Raw genomic sequence first — 17,842 nt, 5'->3', positions numbered from 1 at the left:
ATGAATTTTATTGATGAAAACATAAATACTTTATATAAAAATAATAAAAACTTTTGAGTATCTTATTGCTATAATACCATGGTACACTTTAACATGTTGACTGCCAACTACGATATAATTTGTAGTTTGTGTTATTGCCTAAGATGCCGACTATGAGTTATATCGTAGTTTGTTTCCTTGCCATATTTGTGCAGCTACAATGAAATTCGTAGTATATCAGTGTAAATATGAATAGATAGTTTCAGAGGCAAGAATGAAAAATCAACATTGGCTTACATGAACAGAACACTTATTAATAAATGAACAGAAAATATAATCATAAAAAGTTCATTCAAAATCAAAAGCAAAAGAATATTTTTATTGTTTGTGATAATTTTTAAAACAATCTTCCACGCAAACTTCTCTGGACAGATTGGTGTTTTTTGGTGTCTTTTAGCTTTGGTACAAATTCAACATGGCTTTGTCAGATGCTGTTCTTTTTCAGTAGGTGAGATACTCTGTAAATAATGAAGCTCTTGTAATCTAATTTTTTTTTTAAACTAGTTGAATCTCTTCGTCAATCAATGCCTCAACGAATGCTTCTCTAAACTTTATAAGTTTTATTTTAGAAGAACTTTTTGAAACAGTTTGTGTGCATTGTGTATATACATATATATATATTTATAATTTGATTATAAAAATAATTATAAAACAACACACTCAAGAAAGACATAAATGTGATGCGCTCGACTCTATATCTTATTTATTACTAAGAAATGTAGACTCATATCTCTGACTCAGCCGTAGCAAAGTGACAGGTCGAATCATGTCTGTTCATAAATTAACTTGTAGTTTGGCTTTAGTGAAGAGCTTTCTGTTATGTATGCCAACTACGAGATAATTTGTAAGATCTTTTTTTAAAAAGAACACATTCTATGTGCTCTTTGAATATTACTATGTACTCTAATTAGAGTTTTTAATAATATAATATAATTAAATTAAGTTGGCGTTTTACACCGGAATCCTGAAAAAGCAACATGGAAGGCAACGTGTTAAACTAAAACACATAATTAATATATCACACTAATGGTTGTATAAATGTTTTACAGGTTTTCCTATCTTGAATACAACAATTGATAAATCTAGAACTGGAGGGAAGAAGAACATCCAGTTATGGTGGATCACAGCAGCTGCTGTTGGAGGTTTATTAGTAATTGTTAATATTTTGCTATTTTTTTGTTTTCAAAAAAGAAGGAATTGGAACCAAAGAGCATGTGCAGGTAAAAGATAAGATAAAATAAAAATGGAAAATATAATAAATGATAGATTAACATATTTTATGTTTTTTAAAGTGAGAAGAGAGAGTTTAATTGCTGGTTCAACTGATAAACCAAAAGAAGTGATAGGTTTACAAAAATTACTTAGTAATAATGGTAGAGCTTTCTTCTTTACTGCCACATTATCACAGGACCACATAACTCTTGAAGATTTCCAGGTTAGTTATAATTTCTAATTTATATATGGTCATTTCTCTTATAATGCAGTAAATGTATTTAAGAAGTCATTATCTGTAGAATTTTGTGCAATAAAAATAACAGAGCTAATAGTGATAAAATTAGGGGCAGAACATTGAAAACCTAAAGTCTTACAAAGAATTTTTTTTTATTTAAAGCTTTTCTTCAATATGTACAGCTTTCCTATTTTTGCCTACTACTTGATTCATATAACCATGATATTTACTCATTTTTGGGATGCTGTATTAATACTTTGTGTACTTTTCTTGATAAATCTTGGGATAACACCATTCTACACATGAGTAAACTGGGGTAAGAGAGAAGATACATTGCATGGGTTTTATATATTTCTGTGCCGATCATTTTTCATGTTCACCTAATATTACTTAGGAACACAAAGCATATTTATGTTTAAAAAAATCATTTATGAGCTAAGATTTTGCATTTAGTGATTTTATTTTTCTATTTATCCTTTCATGTATGAATAAATTTATGCATTAGGAACATGTGCTATAACAAAAAAGACTAAATATAAAATCAACTTTTATGTATAGAATGACAAAAAATTATTTTCAGGAAGTTAACAAAATATTTTAACTGAAAACTAAGAAAATAAGAAAGATGAAATTGCTTCAAATAGTATTAACATATAAAATGAAAAAATTCCACAAACAAAACATGCTGGTATATAAGTTCATAAGAAAGGGATACTAAACATTGTGCTAATGGAAGAAATACTTAGCAACTATTAAGTTTGATTTATTATTTGATTTTGTGTGAATCTAATTTATGTGATATAAATTCATTTCAATGTTTTGAGATATAAAAACTATATTTGAGATATAAAACTAAACAGAAATTCTCATGTGACTTGGAAGTATCTTTTGTAATCCCTTAAGAATGTGGGATGAAATTTTCCTGCCTAAAACAAGGGAACAAAGGAATTAGTACATTCTGTTGTGTGATGGGTTAGTGTTGACCAGTGTGTCTGATGGAGAGTCAGTGTTATGCTTTGTTGAGTGTCAGGTGCTAGGTGAAGAAAATAAAAAGTTTTTTCTGTTGTGTTACAATTGTTACGAAGAAGTTGTGAACCTGTATTGAGAAGTGTAAACAAGAACATTTAGAACATTTTTCAGCAACAATGAAGCAGAAATTAAATGAAATAAATCATCAATGATAGTTAAGTATACCAAGAATTTGCCTGTTTAAATTGCCTGTAATAAATTAGCCATAGCCACATGTTTTGATACTACTGTAAACAAATGATTATAAGGGTCTGATCTTGACCTTGGATTTGGTTTCTAAAAATTTATAAAATATATAAAATATCTTTTTACATAAATTTTGAAAACTTTGTAAAAATTCATAAATTTTAAAAAACTGATTCATTAAAAAAAAGGTTGTAGCTTGATGATAACATGCAAGGGCTATTTTTTTAAAATAAGGTCCATTTGTGAATGAGAGTGAGAATGACGTGCGATCACTGCAGTGCATATGTGCTTCTGCTTTGAGCATTCTTTACGTGCGTTTAGACACCATTTGCAGTCGTATCATCTGTCTGTGTGCTGAGCTGTAAAAGTTTATAATGTTTAAGAAAATTGAGTCACTCGCCAACTGTGAGATATGATATGTTATTCGATTCTTGAGTGCAAGAAACTTGGCAGCAATGGAAATTTACTGTCAGATTTGTGAAGTTTACGGTGATAATGCTATGAGTGACAGTAAAGTTCCAAAGTGGGTGAGAATGATCAAAGACAGGTGGGTTAATGTGCATGATGATTCACACCCTGGCTGACCTTCTCTGATTTCTGAAGATTGGTTTGTGATGTGGATAACAAAATTCAACAGGACAGACGATTCAGATTTCAATGTTTTCAATTGAATTTCTATAGGTTTCAAGAACAGTTTTGCATACCATTGTTTCAGAGAAACTGAATTATGCTCCATTACTGCTCTATGACAATGCAAGGCCACATGTTTCTGCACAAACACAAGGTCTAATCAGTTCTTTTGGATGGGAACAACTGGATCATCCACCTTACAGTCCAGACCTTGCAACCAGCGATTTTCACTTGTTTTGATACTTAAAGGAGTTTTTTGGTGGTCAATGGTTCATTGATGATGAAGAAGTGAAAACTGCAGTCATGGATTGGGCTTTTTCACAGGTGGCAGATTTCTTTGAAGTCAGAATTTAAAATATTGTTGAGCAGTATGACAAATGTTTGAACAAAAACAGGAATTATGTAGAAAAGTAGATAAAAGTATGTAGAATATGGGAAAAAATATATTTTAATGATATTTACAGTATTTTTTTCTTATTAAAAAATGGACCTTGTTTAAAAAATAGCCTTCGTAACAGAACATTAGTATGTGTTCTGTTAGCAAGTATATGAAAAATTTTTGATATTTATATTGTTGTTGGAAATAAAATGTCAGGGAATTAGTCTTCATTCAAATTTTTATTTTATGGATTGTTACAAAATATATATCAAAGTATATTATTAATATAATAAGTAGCATTCAAACATGTGAAATAATTAATATTTTATATATGTGTAATTACAGGTGAGAGACAGTAAAATAGTGTGTGAAGAATCGACCAATGCTGATTATGCTCGAAGCAGAAAAGGAAGTGATGAAAGTAAGAAATGAATTGAAATATCTGAACTTTATATTAATCGGAAAATATTTATAATTTGCACAATTTCCTTGTTACTTTATTTATTGCAAAAATAATATGATTGGAACATATATAGCTATATCATTTATTCTCAGAAATTCTGTCATTGGCTAATAATGCTGAATTCTCTTGATTTCAGGTATAATTGATTCACAAAAGAAAAAAGTTGAATATCAATTTCTTGTGCAGATTTAATTGCTATTTAAAATTATTTTTGAATTTCTTCTTACACAGGATTAACCAAATATAAATCATCAAGAACATTTTCTTCATAGATCTTTCAAAGCATATGCGTATTTTATCACATTTTAATTAATTTCCTCTTACCAATTGATATACATTAATTTCAAACTAATTTAAAATTTAATTTTTACTTGATGTTTTCATCTCAATCTGTATAGTCTAGATCAGATTGAAATATGAGGTGGAATAATATATAAGTTATGACTTGTTTTAATTTATTTATCAGCATAGAGAGATGAAAACTGAATACATTGTAATATGGAGGTTGATTGAAAATTAATTTGAGAAGAAAGCAAATAATGTTATTAGTGTTAAAAAAATAAAAAAATTAATATTTTTAATTATATATATTTATATTTCAAACTAATTATCATTTAGAATATATTTCTAAATATTTAATACATTTTTACATTCCATGCATGAAAAAACTTAATGGTTTTTCCTCAATTTTCCCCAGTGCTGAAATTTGATTGGCTTATATGCTGTTCAATTTTGGTATCAATGAAAAGTATTGACCTTTTAACATCTCTCTTAATTTTGGAAACAACCAGAAGTTTAATGAGTCAAGTTTAAGTTGTAAGGAGGGTACAAAATAACCTGTGACAAGATTCTTAACATCTGCTATTTCCTTACTGCAGAATAGTCTTATATTAAAATAATTCAAGAAAGAGTTTTTCCTGGCCTTACATTCTAAATATATCTCTAGCACTCTCATAAGATTTTACAATACTGAATTGATTCTCTGTCCAATCTTCCAATGCTGATAATTTATCACTGATCACTGTTTTGTGTAGAAAGAGGAAGATGAATTCATCTTTAAAATTGACTGTTACATAGCAACACAACATAGTGTACCAGGACTTTGCATATATGATAAACCCGATAAATATTATTTGGCTAGAGATAGTGGCTTAACCACCTATCTGTAGCCAAAATACTTAATGCCTTGTTAATTATTTAGCCTTATTGTAACTCAATCAGAATACAGTTGGATTGTTTGACTAAGATTTTGTACATACATACATACATACATACATAGTGTGAAAAAGTTACATTCCTACTACATCATTTAAGTATTATAAATATTGTACACTCTCAGTAATCTGAACTCGCTAATAATCTAAACAAAAGTCTGGAGAGAGATTCTGCAAAATTTATAAATGGATGGATGAAAATGAATCAGCACTAAATTCTTCATACTGAAAAGTTATAGAAGTGCTGAAATAAATAAAAATTTACTTATTTCAATACTTCTATAGATAATTTGATAGTTATTTTAAATAAAGCTAACATTATTTAATGATTATCTTAAATATCATATTTTGAATTTATTCTATATAGAGTAAATTATTGTTCTTTTAAGAATGAAAAGTTGAATTTTTTATAATAATTAATTTAAGATTATAATATTATTTTAATATTGTAAGTGATAGAATTGTTATTAGCTATAAAATATTGACAGTAATTCTGAAAATAATAAAAAATGAATAAGTGCCAGAAAAAATATATTATTAAAAAAGAATTTCTAATTGGAGTTAGTATTATTATTGTTATTTCAAGAAATTGAAGATAAATTTAACCAAATTTTTAAATAATATAATTTTCTTATTTTAGAATAATATGTTTTTATTCAATTATTATTTCTTTGGACAAAATTTATATCTATTTAATTCTAAAATGACTGGGCATGTAAGACAACCCCTGACTTTTACAGTTAAAATATAGAGTTTGGGATATACTCGCCCTATAAGACAACACCCAGCATATAAGACGACCCCCAACTTTTGAGAAGATTTTCCTGGGTTAAAAAGTCATCTTATATGCTGGAAAATATGGTATTTTATTATAGTTTTAATTTTTAACTAGATTTACATTCAGTTGTGTATTGCTAAAATAAAGAGTACCAAAATGCTACTTTCTAATCCACAACTACACTTTTTATTTAAACAGAAAAATGCTCTTTATGGCTTCCTTTTTTTTATCATTAAATTGTATAATAAACTTAGAATAGATAAATTTAAATTAAAGTAGAGCTGAGATAAAGTGTCCAACCTGTGAGAGCCCTTAGAAACAAGGCTATTTGATTATAAAGAAAGGCAAAATACACAAAGAGAACTTTAAGTCAGATTAGAACACTTTAATATAAATGTTTGTTTTGAAAATAAAATGGCAGATTAATGCAGTGAATCTTTTATAGTTTACAGTTTTTCTATTAACATTTTACATCGTACGAATTATTTTAAAGTATAAAAGCATAAAAAAAAGCTTACATTTCTCTTCTGTAAAATGGTGGCACCAAAGATGAACTTGATATTTTTAAAATGAAATTCCTGGAAATAATAATTTTTTTAAATGTCGCAAATATTAAAAAATTACATAAATTGTTTTAAAAATTGAAATTTTGAAAGGATACTCATGTAATCTGTTGTACTTTGAAGAGATTATGAAGAATAGAAAGGCTAAGAAATTTTTTTGTTCCTTATCCACAGGTGGCAATCGAGGTAAAAATGTAGAGGTAAAAACATCTAGTACTGGAATAATTACTATTCCAGAACTAGATGTATTGTCTGCTAAGTACAGGTGTCCACTAAACCCAGGTTTCACTGTATACTAAGAAGTTATAATTTTATTAAAGAAGTTTCCAAACAACATCAGTGATTAATGTTGCACTTTTTTTCATCAATAGGAAAACAATGAGATTGAAACACCTAGTAAAAGAGTTTGGGTTTCGCATTAGTGTTGAATTGCATAGTTTCATAAACAACAAACTTGCAACCTGCTTGATAAGAACATGAGATATTTTTCTGTTACAATGAAATTCGTACTGCTGAAGTCTCTCTCTCGTCAGCACGCTATAATTTTGGAATACACCACTTAGATATGTTAATTAATTTAAAATATGTGACTAATGCCATCTCTGTATGGATGTCTTGTATCAAAATATTTGTTGATAACATTCTCATTTAAATGATACAGCTTTACATACAAACAAGTATGATAGTAAAAAGCATCAACATGTGGTAGGTTAATGCCAGCTGTACACCTAGAAAATTCAATGTTTTTTAACAATTGCATTGAATCACATTGCTTTACTCTAGGCATAAAGTAAGCTTGAAAACCAAAATTTACAACTCTTATTGTATAGACTTGAACATATTACAACTTAGCAACAGGTCTAGAAAGAACTTTTACTACTTTTTTATAACAGATGTCAAAAGTTTACTTATTTAGGGAAATGTTTGCAATTATATATTTTATATGTACAGTACATATTAAAATACTTCTAGAATATATTCCAGCAGAGGAAATAAGTACTGAAATAATGTTTCAGCTTCATTACGCCACTTCTTATGTCTAAAATCTTATGTTACAAATGCAGGGTGTTAGAAAAACATTTGGCATTTATATAGTAGACAGTAAACATCTCACCCAGTAAAAACCATCAGTAAACATAGGTTGTGAATTCAACCATTTTTCAGATAAATAGTCTGAGGAGACTTGAAATTTTTAAAAGTTTGCAACTGTAAGAGAAGAGTGTGCAGTAGGACACATAGAACACTTGTAAATATCAAGGTAAATATTGCAAGACTGTTCCTTTCACATCGCATGTAGAAGTAAGTCAATCACAAAACTAAGATACAAAGTTGTTAATATCTTAAAAAGTTGAGTCACCTATGTTTAGTAAGGTATTTTTTAATCAGTATGTTGTGTATTATCTATCATACAAATGCCAAATGCTTATTTAACATCCTGTAGAAACAAAACTTATTAATTGATTGATTTCCACCAGATCCGTCTGATAACGAAGACATATACATAAAGAAAGAATCCTCAAACATAGAAAACGTCGACTGTCCAGATATACTCAAGACTTACTATTGGGATCTAACAGATAAGGTAATTAATCATGTCACTACAAATGTTTAATCACAAAATTGTATTTAATACAAATATTTTTGTTTGTAGGAGATAGAAGTATCCAATGACATTTTAAGTTTACAAGAATTGGACACCGATATACACAAAGTGCATAATTTAAAACACCACTGTAACTGTTCGTCCGACGAACTACTCAATTCGGATGAAGGCGGTGTTAAAACTTCAGAGTTGTTAGTTCACACGCAAAGGACTCGCTCTCTGGAAGAAAGTTGACACTGAAAAAAATCAATAGAATTATGGATCTTAATAATGTACATTGTAAAGAACATGTATAAAAATAAAGTAAGAAACAAAAAAAACAAAAAATATACCATAAATATATTCAGTAGCATAAACAACAGTTAGATTGCAAGATTACAATTAGCTTCCAGAAAGAGAGGTGTTTGTATTCTCATACAAAATTCCTGAAACCTGACACCAGAAGTCGGTTTCGAGCTCATTCATTGACCAAATTTTATCTTGAATTTATTTCTTATTTTGTTGTCATCCGTTGACCGGAATTTTTCAGAAATCTGTCGTTTGTATAATTGTGATATACAATAATTGCTATTCGTGAAATCGGCACGTGTTAAAGGGTGCTTGGGATCAAGAAAATTGTTTTAGTTTTTTTCTGGAAATTAGATGAGTGTTCTATATAAACTGTTTTATCTCATTCGTATTTCCTTAAAAATGAATGTTATCTGTTTTTGAAAATCCAAAAGGATATGTTTTTACTATATTTCATAGAAATCCACGTGCAATAAAATTGATTTTTATACATTTCACGTTTGTACGAGTTTTATTTTTTAATAGTTTTAAATATCGCAAACCGATCTTCTCGCTTATTATAAATGGGGTTGTGCTCCTCTATCCCTTCTGATGTGAAACACCCTTTCACCCTTCTGGTGGGAACTTTTGTGAAGGTGCGGTTAACACACTGTATGAGGAACTATTGTATTTCGATGCTCTCTGGCCAATAACTTGATTTTTAAGTTCTGGCAGTGTCATGATGTGAAGCTCAATAAAGAACTCGATTCGGGTTTACTTCCTGGCACTTTGTCAATTTTTATGGTAGCAGTCTCGATACTAATTTGGCAAGGATCAAAGCAACACTTAGTCAGATACTAAATTATGTGACCTACTTAATGAGGTAAGTATCACTGGATTGGTGTCTAATTCGGATCAGAGGTTCATTCCACACATTAATGTCACGAGTTTCCAAACCTTCAGAATTATCAGACGATGGAGTGTCCCTAACACAGTCTTGAAAATAGCCCACTGACATATGATGACGATTTAGCTCTAATTTCCATTGTATTAAAGCCAACTACTGCAAAGGATAGTCTTGAACCAGATCGTCCAAAATGGTTTATCATTAGTTAGTGAGGATTGAAAGATTTTAGTATCTTTTTTACTTTAAGGTGTCACGATCTTTAGAATCCTCAATAACAACTTCTACAAATTGACATTCAGTTCAATGTTTATTGTGTCGTGACAATGGTGTTATTCTCGACGTCAAAGAAGTTCACTCGTACATCGGCAAACGAGGATCTATGAAACTAATTCAACACGGTGCAGGCGCCACCTATCCCACGAAGGTCACTAACTGATGTGATTTGACGGTTTTCCATGGTCTACCGGCTAAGGTCACTTGTAAGTCACACTCGTGCCCGTATCCAAAAGTGTTATCTATGGTAACGCATTCGAAAGATAATCTGCGTTGCTCGAGGACATACACTGTGTATACGTCATTAACTTCCGGTAATGCGTTTGGCGTGATAGAGGCTATCTTTAGACAGTACCTTGAGCCCCGATCGTCTTTTTTTACATTTAGCTCAATATTTTCCACGTTTACGACCCTGGTGAACTCTGACGATACGTCCGTACCATTAACAATTGTAATACTTCGTGGTTGGTCTTCACGGGGTGCAGAGAACTATAAATGAAATTAATTGTTAGTTTTAGTGTGTCGACGATTGGATTCTTTGTTGCCAGTATCCAAAGGTGGAAATAGTCATGACGAGAGTCGTATATAGAGACGATTTTGAAGAAAGATGTAGGATTTGACGGAATGAGGCCACTCAATGCGTGGACCATCTGCCAATGGAAGATATCTCCCTGGAGGCATTTCTAATGAAAACTAGCCCCCACTCGAGAGTCGGCACGTGAAAGAATTCCGGAAACTCCAGGCTAAACCGACTATCATTGTTCTCTGGATTTATCCAGGAATAGAGAGTCGGAAGTCGAGGAGTCGGTTTTAAAAACTATCGACTTGAGAGTCGGGAGTCCTGTATTTTTCCGCCGACTCTCCATCCGTGGGTTTATCCGCTGAAAAAAATCACACTTTACGAATGCTTATGTCTTTTTTCCTTTAATACTGGTATTTGTAAGTAGACAGACAAAAATCAATCCATTAAAATCTTGTTCAGAAAATGCTCATAGTTTATTTACATTTTACTACAGTAGGAGTGCGCCCAGTTCAAAAATTTTGTGGGGATTTTAAGCTAAGTATTACATTTATAGAACAGATTTTTTAACAAACATTTACAAAACTTTGAAAAATAAAGTTTATGAACATAATTTAATTCAAACATTAATCTGTTGCAGTAACCCGTCATAGGCCTATAACAGGGGTGGGCAAGCAAGAGTTCAGTGGGAGCCGAAATGTAGGTTTTGCAAAATGCATGAGAGCCGCAGTTCTGTACTGTCGTGGCGGATAGTATGGTAAGGCGTGCGATTTTATTATATAATATAAAACAAATGATGAATTTTTTTAATAAACATATTTTCACAAAATTATAAAAATAAAATTGTAAAAATAATAATAAAAAACAGAAATTAACACTTTCAGCAAGAGCCGCATTTGCCCACGTCTGGCCTATAATTTTTATTTTTGTCTCGTTTTCTGCTTTATCGCGACCCGTTTGTCTTCGTGGTTACGCTTGAGGGAATTTCGCCTCAAATTATGTAATTAATGTTGGAGAGAAGGAGAGAAAAGCCTGTGATTGGAGGATAATAGAAGAGGAAGAGGGGAGGAGAAGCAGTGAAGAAAAAACCGTAGGAAGGAGAGAAAATTGCCTGGAGGTAGCTAAGAAAGTGTAAAAGAAACAAAAAGAGCCTGAAAACTAGAAATTATTCTCGAGGACATTTAAGACCCTGAGAGAAAGGAAGTCAACTAAGAGGAGAGGATAGTTTTTGTCGATTCGAATAACTTAAGCAAGTAGCCAATCCCTAATCGCAGAATATTCTTTCTTACTATTCTATTCTATCAATCCTTTTTTAAAATCACTTTTCTTTTGAGCTAAGATTAATTTTAAGATAATTTTAGGAAGAAACTGACTCTCGTAATGTCATTAAGATTGTCCACGATTTTTATAAAGTATATTTTCCCGTAATTGTAATTTTATTTGTTGGATGTAACATCCAGGGCCAGATTTACCAATCCAGGGGCCCTGGGCACAAATTCGGTGGGATCCCCCCTTTAAGAGTAGGCAAATTTGATGATTTAGAAAATTTACACAAAATACTGTACTTTCAATTAGATTTGAACTAGGAAGTTGTAAATTTCATTTAAAAATAAGGTTATTGTAAACTTACATATATTTTATTGTGTAAAACTAATTATTTTAATTTAACTGAAAAATACCTATGTGAAATTTTTTCCCGAAATTTTCCGATGTTTCATAGGTTTTTTCCCGGGTTTGGTTTTCTCTGTCTGTTGCCCTCATGATAAGGCCACACTAGGCTGTCGCGGTAATAGAAAAAAAATTATGTTTAAACGTAATTTTTTTTTTTTTAGTTTTGTGGGGGCCCTGGGCACAGGCCCCAAATGCCCTTATGTAAATCCGGCCCTGGTAACATCTCGCAAATCGACGAAATATTTAACTTCGATTTTCAAATTTAAAAGCCAACTATTTTGTTAAGATTCGTTACGTAATTACTACCAGACAATAATCCTGCGCACGTGCAACATACACAATGCTGTGCTACAGAATTACTGTTACGTAGAACCAGGGGCGGATCTAGGTTTTCTGGGGCCTAGGGCTTATTGAAGTCACGGGGCCGCATTTTTTTGTTAGATTAAGAATTTTCAAAATTGGGATATAAAATTAATTTTTAATAACATCAAGATGAAAGTTGAAATATATTTATTTACGAAATGATGTTGAATGACAAACTTTATACCTTATACAAGAAACATAAGAAATAAAGAAATATTATTAACAAAAAAGTATAAACAAACAAAATTTTTAATAAAATAAATATAAATAAATGTACCATCACGCCAAATATGCGATGTCAGAAATGCAGTGGCGTCTGCAGAGCCCAGATTGGACTCGAGCCATGAACATAACGGAAATGCCTCATAACTTAACTCTAAGATGCCCCTTACACCAAGTAATTTTACCCTTTTTGCAAGCTTTTTCTCTTTTTTTTCTCTTTGCAGAGGTGCATTGCCATTGCTTTTACGGCCATTATTATTAGAGGTTACGGCCGTCGTTTTTAGCCCAAAACGTGAACGTTGGATGTTCGAGCGCCACCATCTGGCTATTCTAAAAGGTTGATAATGGTCTTCGCTACGTCTAGCATGGCGAGTAGAAGATCGGTTTAAACTTCATTTTTTGTGTTTGGGGTTAAAATTATGACGTAATTTATTAAAATAATGATTATTTAAGCGTTTACGAATAATAATGTAAAGAAACGGACTATTTTAATCCAGAAATTATTTAATTATTCAATTTTTTGGCGAGTGATGTGAAGTGCCTATAGAATTTATGGTTAATGTTACCTATGGTCCCAAAATGGCGGCTCGTCTCTGATTCCAGCAAACAGAAGAAAGGAAACAGTGGGGACGCACGTTCTAACCTAACCTATTCTAATAAATTACCATAGTTATCACCAACAAAATTATTAGAATAGGTTAAGTTAGGTTAGAACGTGCGTACCTGTTCGGATCACTAATTTTTTCACCTAGCCTCGAAAATTGTCAAAAGGTGAATGTGTCGGAACCTTTCTTCTATTTGCTGGAATCAGAGACGAGCCGCCATTTTAGAACCATAGGTAACATTAACCGAATTTACGTATATTTGTCTTCATAATAGCTTATCATAATTCTGTAGAAGTAGGTTTGTTCGTCCACGGTATCTTCTACTATCAACAGCATAATACGTTTGTAAATTTTCTTAAAATTTCCCGAGCTGCTTTCGGATTTCCATAAGCCACTACTTCACTCGACAAAAGTATGAGATAGTCCTATCGTCATATCGTACGGTAGGAGACACCACGCTAATTAAAAATAATTATTTAGTGTTATTAAACATCCTATAAATACTTTTAAACAGTTTAATTTGTTTATTTACCTTCTCTAGTAACATTCGTCGTTGTTAAACGTGTTCCGCCTATTTTTCAACAATATCCCATGAGTCAGTGCGCGATGTGAACATGTGGCGCAACGTGTTATACTTGGAGTTCAAACGTCAAACGTGTACTTCTGCTTGCCGTACAAATTTAACGTTTGAACTTCGGCCGCAACCTCTCTATTAGTCTCCTTATGGCATTCGAATTCGGGACGGTGAATTTAAAAAATTACGACCTGGCGACCTGACCAATTACGTTACATTGATTACAATAAAACAAATAATACTATAAATCATCATTAATAACTTTTTTACTATACGATAAGTGCCCATTGTTAATGGAAAAGTATTAAAAATTTTTTTTTTTTTTGTAACTCTTTCCGCGCAGTGGGCACTAAGAGGGCCTCTTACAGCAAGCCCATTATGGGTTCGGCTAGGCCCACAATGGGGCGGCCGGGTGGTGAGGGACGGGGACCGACATATCCGAACGGACCACCCCCCGAAAAATTCTTGGGGATTTTTCGACCCGCTCGGATTCGATCCCGGGTCCCCCAGAGCAGTGGGCTGCCACCTTTGCCGCTCGGCCATCCGGCCCCTATAACAGTTTACCTACGGAGCTTTATGTAATATCAAAACTAAAGTATTCCACTTGGAATATTACCGAAAAAAAACTTAATTCGAGGAAGAAGGAATTGACGCAACTACTGGACTCGAAATTGAACTTGTCTGTATCAGTCCGTCCAATCGTAGAAATTACAAATACAAAATTTCAAGAAATTGAGAAACTTGTTTTGTGGTGACTTTTCGAACTTCAAAATATAGAAAAGCGTCGACTGGCGAGATAATTCTGTGTCTAATTGTGTAATAAGTGTACTAGTTTTCTTTATCTTCGCGTTATGCGAGCGAAGATACGATTGCTTATCGACTTCACTTCGTATAGTTAATCTTCGAGTGATTCGGACCGGTTCGATTTCTCAACAGAAATATGCTCGGTGGCAAAATCGTTTGCCTTGTCTTTCGAAACACTTAGGGAATTTTATCAAAAGGAATAAATCGAGTCACTCGTTTGTAAATTGGAAAAGGATCATGACAAAGGATCAGGTAAAATTTTTCTCTCTACCTCCTCCGAAAATAGTCTTAAATGCAGTGGCGGATTATCCAATAGATGCACTAGGGCTTTGTCGTCTTCGAGAGGCCTAAAAAATTACATAGGAAAAAAGATATTAGCCTAGTCTTCTAAAACTTTAGCCAACGTTTAAAAAGTGTATATTTCGCACCGCGGTAAGAACTGTGACGTAACTCGTAAATTGACTATTTTATTTTTTTTTAATATAAGTCGATACTTTTACATAAAGGGTCTTACAAGAAAATTGCGCCTAGGGTCACAAAGGAACATGATCCACTATTCTTAAATGGTTTTTTTTCTTTTTTATGTGTTTCTACTCGAGTTATACGAGTTACGTGTTAGAAACGGAACCGTCGAGAGAGGAGTGCTATGGATTTATCCCAGCACCGGAGAAAATTTAGAAAATGTAGCAATTTCTTTCCCCGTAAAATTAACGCTGGTTTTAATTCATATGCCTTTGTGTCCTTATTATTCAATTTGTTATATATTAGTAGGACTTATTGTACTGATGTCCGGGTTCTGCAAATCGAAGAAGTTTATTCAGAAAAAACAATCTTTATTATTGTTCACCTGTCAACAAGGTGAAACAGGGTGAAACAATAAAGATTGTTTTTTTCTGAATAAATTTCCTTAATTTGCAGAACTCAGATAAGTCCTACTAATACGATATGTTCTAGTACAACGGTCGGAAACCGGTTTGGGTGGTCTGTGGAGAAATTTGGACATTGTTCAACTGAAGGTTACGCGAAGTATTACGAAAGAAATGCAAAATGCTTAGTTACTTCTTTCACTCTAGGGTTTCTTATTTGAATCTGAAACCAAATACGAAGTGACTTTTATCAATAAATAATGAACAATAAATAATATTGTGAGTGTGATTGTCGTCCTTCGTGGAAAAGCGCTAAGAATCCATAAACTTATTTCAAACATGCAGCAATGAACTTTAGAGTCGCATTAATTTGTTATAATTAAATACGCGAGTTACATATTAATATAGTAAAATTAAACTTTTATGATCATTATTATACTACAGACTTTGTATCGTTTAAAAAAATTCACGATAGTGGTGCGTGGGATTCAAAATTGTGTTTAGTGGTCCGTGAGGTATAAAGGTTGCCGACCACTGTTCTAGTAGACATTTATATAACAACGCTAGTTTCACTAACAGAAAATAAATTCTTTCGAAACAAAACACTGGAATTATCGATCGCCTCCGTTAGGACATTATTTTATCTCGAGTGATATTTAACCATACGTTACATAGACTATTTTTTATTATTAAATTGCTAATGGGCTACTTAATACCATGGCGCTTTCGGTTACAATCACAAAAAAATTGAGATAAAACGATGTATAAATTCTAAATTCGTGCGTTCGACGCAAATGTAGCGTAGGCCAAGTGCAAATGGCACTTTAGTTCATAAAAATAGTTGCATGTGACAATGGACTAATATCGTTCATTAGTTTCTTTTATATTTGTACAATATAATTTGCCAATATATAGATGAGATGCGAAGGTAAATATACCTTCGTATTTCCTCTGTCAATACTAGAAATACTACGTGTTTATACTCTTCCATACTGCTATCTTAATGTTACCGTTAAATCTATTTTTTTATCGTTACCAGAAAGCTGCCGTAAAAATCGATGATAAACTTTGAATTCACTAAATTTAAGGCTTTTCGCAAAAAATGCTTTGCTGTATTTAATTGTTTTATTTATTTCTGTTTTATCGCGTTTTGTTGTTCATTTTACTAGATCTTTTTCTTTATTGTTGTATGTGCGTTGCAACCATTGTCTAATCGACATCGCCATTAATATTGTAAAAGAATAAATAGGCTAAGAAGTCATGAATCTTCTGTTGTTTGTTGATAACCAAATTTGGAACCCCCTCGGGTACTAGGAAAATAGCAACCCAGATGAAAAAGTAGCACATGCCTCGAGTGTCCCAATGTATTGACGCCTCTGGTCACCAGCTAAATAAATGCGTATAATATGCCAAAAGGTGTCAAATTTATACCTTCTCGTGGAGAAAATTATCTATCGAAATATTTTTCACAAAGAGTGAGTATAATTAAGAAAATTCCCGACACATCGAAGCACTCGAGCTACGTGTTAGAAAACTTACAATTCAGAGTTCGCCATTGCCTTTAAAATTGGTAGATAGTTTCGGAACTATTCTCTGTATAATCCGCAGGCGGAAGCTATTAAGTCGTAAACCTAGCGCACCGGGGAACAGGGATCGAATTCGGGCCAACATTCTTGGTAATTTTTGGAGGTGGTTGTTCCAGATACGTCGGGTCCCGCCCCTCGCCAACCGCTGCACATCGTAGGCTTGGTCGAACTCATAATGGGATTGCCTAAAAAGACCTTTTAGTCAGCAGCGCTGCTAGCTGTTTGAGCACCCGTGTGCAATACCGATTATGCCGCCCCTATTTAACTACGACTACCTACGCTGAGCTTGCCAGCAATACCAATTTGCCGTCCCCTGGACGTGCCGCTCGCGTGCGGTGCACGCCTTGCACGTCCGCTTACGGCGGGCCTGCTTTTAGTGTCCACTGAGCGGAATGTATTGTTACTGTAGTTCATACGAGAGAGAGATCAATACTTGTTACTACATGAGCCATTGCCTCTTTTTTTTTTTTTTTTTTTTTTTTTTTTTTATTCACAGCTTTATCATTAAATCGCCTAAAAATTCCATTCTATCCGATAAGAAAAATTGTATTTTTTAAAATTGTTTAATCACTCGATTCGAAATATAGTATGTCCCGAGTTTACACTTAATTACGAAATGCATCAAACGAGACCCCAATAAAGAGGTAAGACCTTGATGATTAAGATTTGCTATGACGTATAGTCTAGAAAGGCTTTAACGCAGCATTTCTCAAAGTGGGCGATAACGCTCCCTTGTGAGCAGTGAGTAAATCTAGGGGGCGCTGGAGGCAGGGTACTGAACGGTGACCAAAGGCAAAAGTTGGGGTCACTGACAGCTGTTCCCTTTCCTCTGTTAAACGGATAAGAGAAA

The 17,842-nt window shown here is 32.7% G+C and overlaps 2 protein-coding genes and 1 long non-coding RNA gene across 10 annotated transcripts in view; 2 read left to right on the top strand and 1 right to left on the bottom strand.

Annotated features, from left to right (window-relative positions):
- The window catches only part of LOC136975640 (nephrin-like), a 120,168-nt gene extending 111,051 nt beyond the window's left edge, over positions 1-9,117 (top strand). For all 8 annotated transcript variants that reach the window (XM_067270721.1, XM_067270719.1, XM_067270718.1 and 5 more), the window contains 5 exons: positions 1,089-1,259; positions 1,332-1,474; positions 4,059-4,134; positions 8,207-8,313; positions 8,383-9,117. In XM_067270721.1, coding sequence (XP_067126822.1) covers positions 1,089-1,259; positions 1,332-1,474; positions 4,059-4,134; positions 8,207-8,313; positions 8,383-8,568 — 683 coding nt within the window. In that variant the 3' untranslated portion in view covers positions 8,569-9,117. The remainder of the gene's footprint in view (positions 1-1,088; positions 1,260-1,331; positions 1,475-4,058; positions 4,135-8,206; positions 8,314-8,382) is intronic.
- On the bottom strand, positions 8,318-12,823 carry LOC136975670 (uncharacterized). The gene is made up of 2 exons (XR_010880808.1): positions 12,613-12,823; positions 8,318-8,570 (listed from the first exon to the last, which is right to left on the bottom strand). It is a non-coding gene; the product is annotated as an uncharacterized lncRNA (long non-coding RNA).
- A 1,927-nt stretch (positions 12,824-14,750) lies between these two features.
- The window catches only part of LOC136975623 (proton myo-inositol cotransporter-like), a 49,806-nt gene continuing 46,714 nt past the window's right edge, over positions 14,751-17,842 (top strand). The window contains exon 1 of the mRNA XM_067270690.1: positions 14,751-14,792. Within this exon, the coding sequence (XP_067126791.1) occupies positions 14,778-14,792 (15 nt within the window). The 5' untranslated portion in view covers positions 14,751-14,777. The remainder of the gene's footprint in view (positions 14,793-17,842) is intronic.

This window comes from Centruroides vittatus, unplaced genomic scaffold (assembly GCF_030686945.1).
Source record: "Centruroides vittatus isolate TY-2023 unplaced genomic scaffold, ASM3068694v2 contig_377, whole genome shotgun sequence".
Classification (NCBI taxonomy): domain Eukaryota; kingdom Metazoa; phylum Arthropoda; class Arachnida; order Scorpiones; family Buthidae; genus Centruroides; species Centruroides vittatus.
This window is presented reverse-complemented; position numbering and strand designations above follow the sequence as displayed.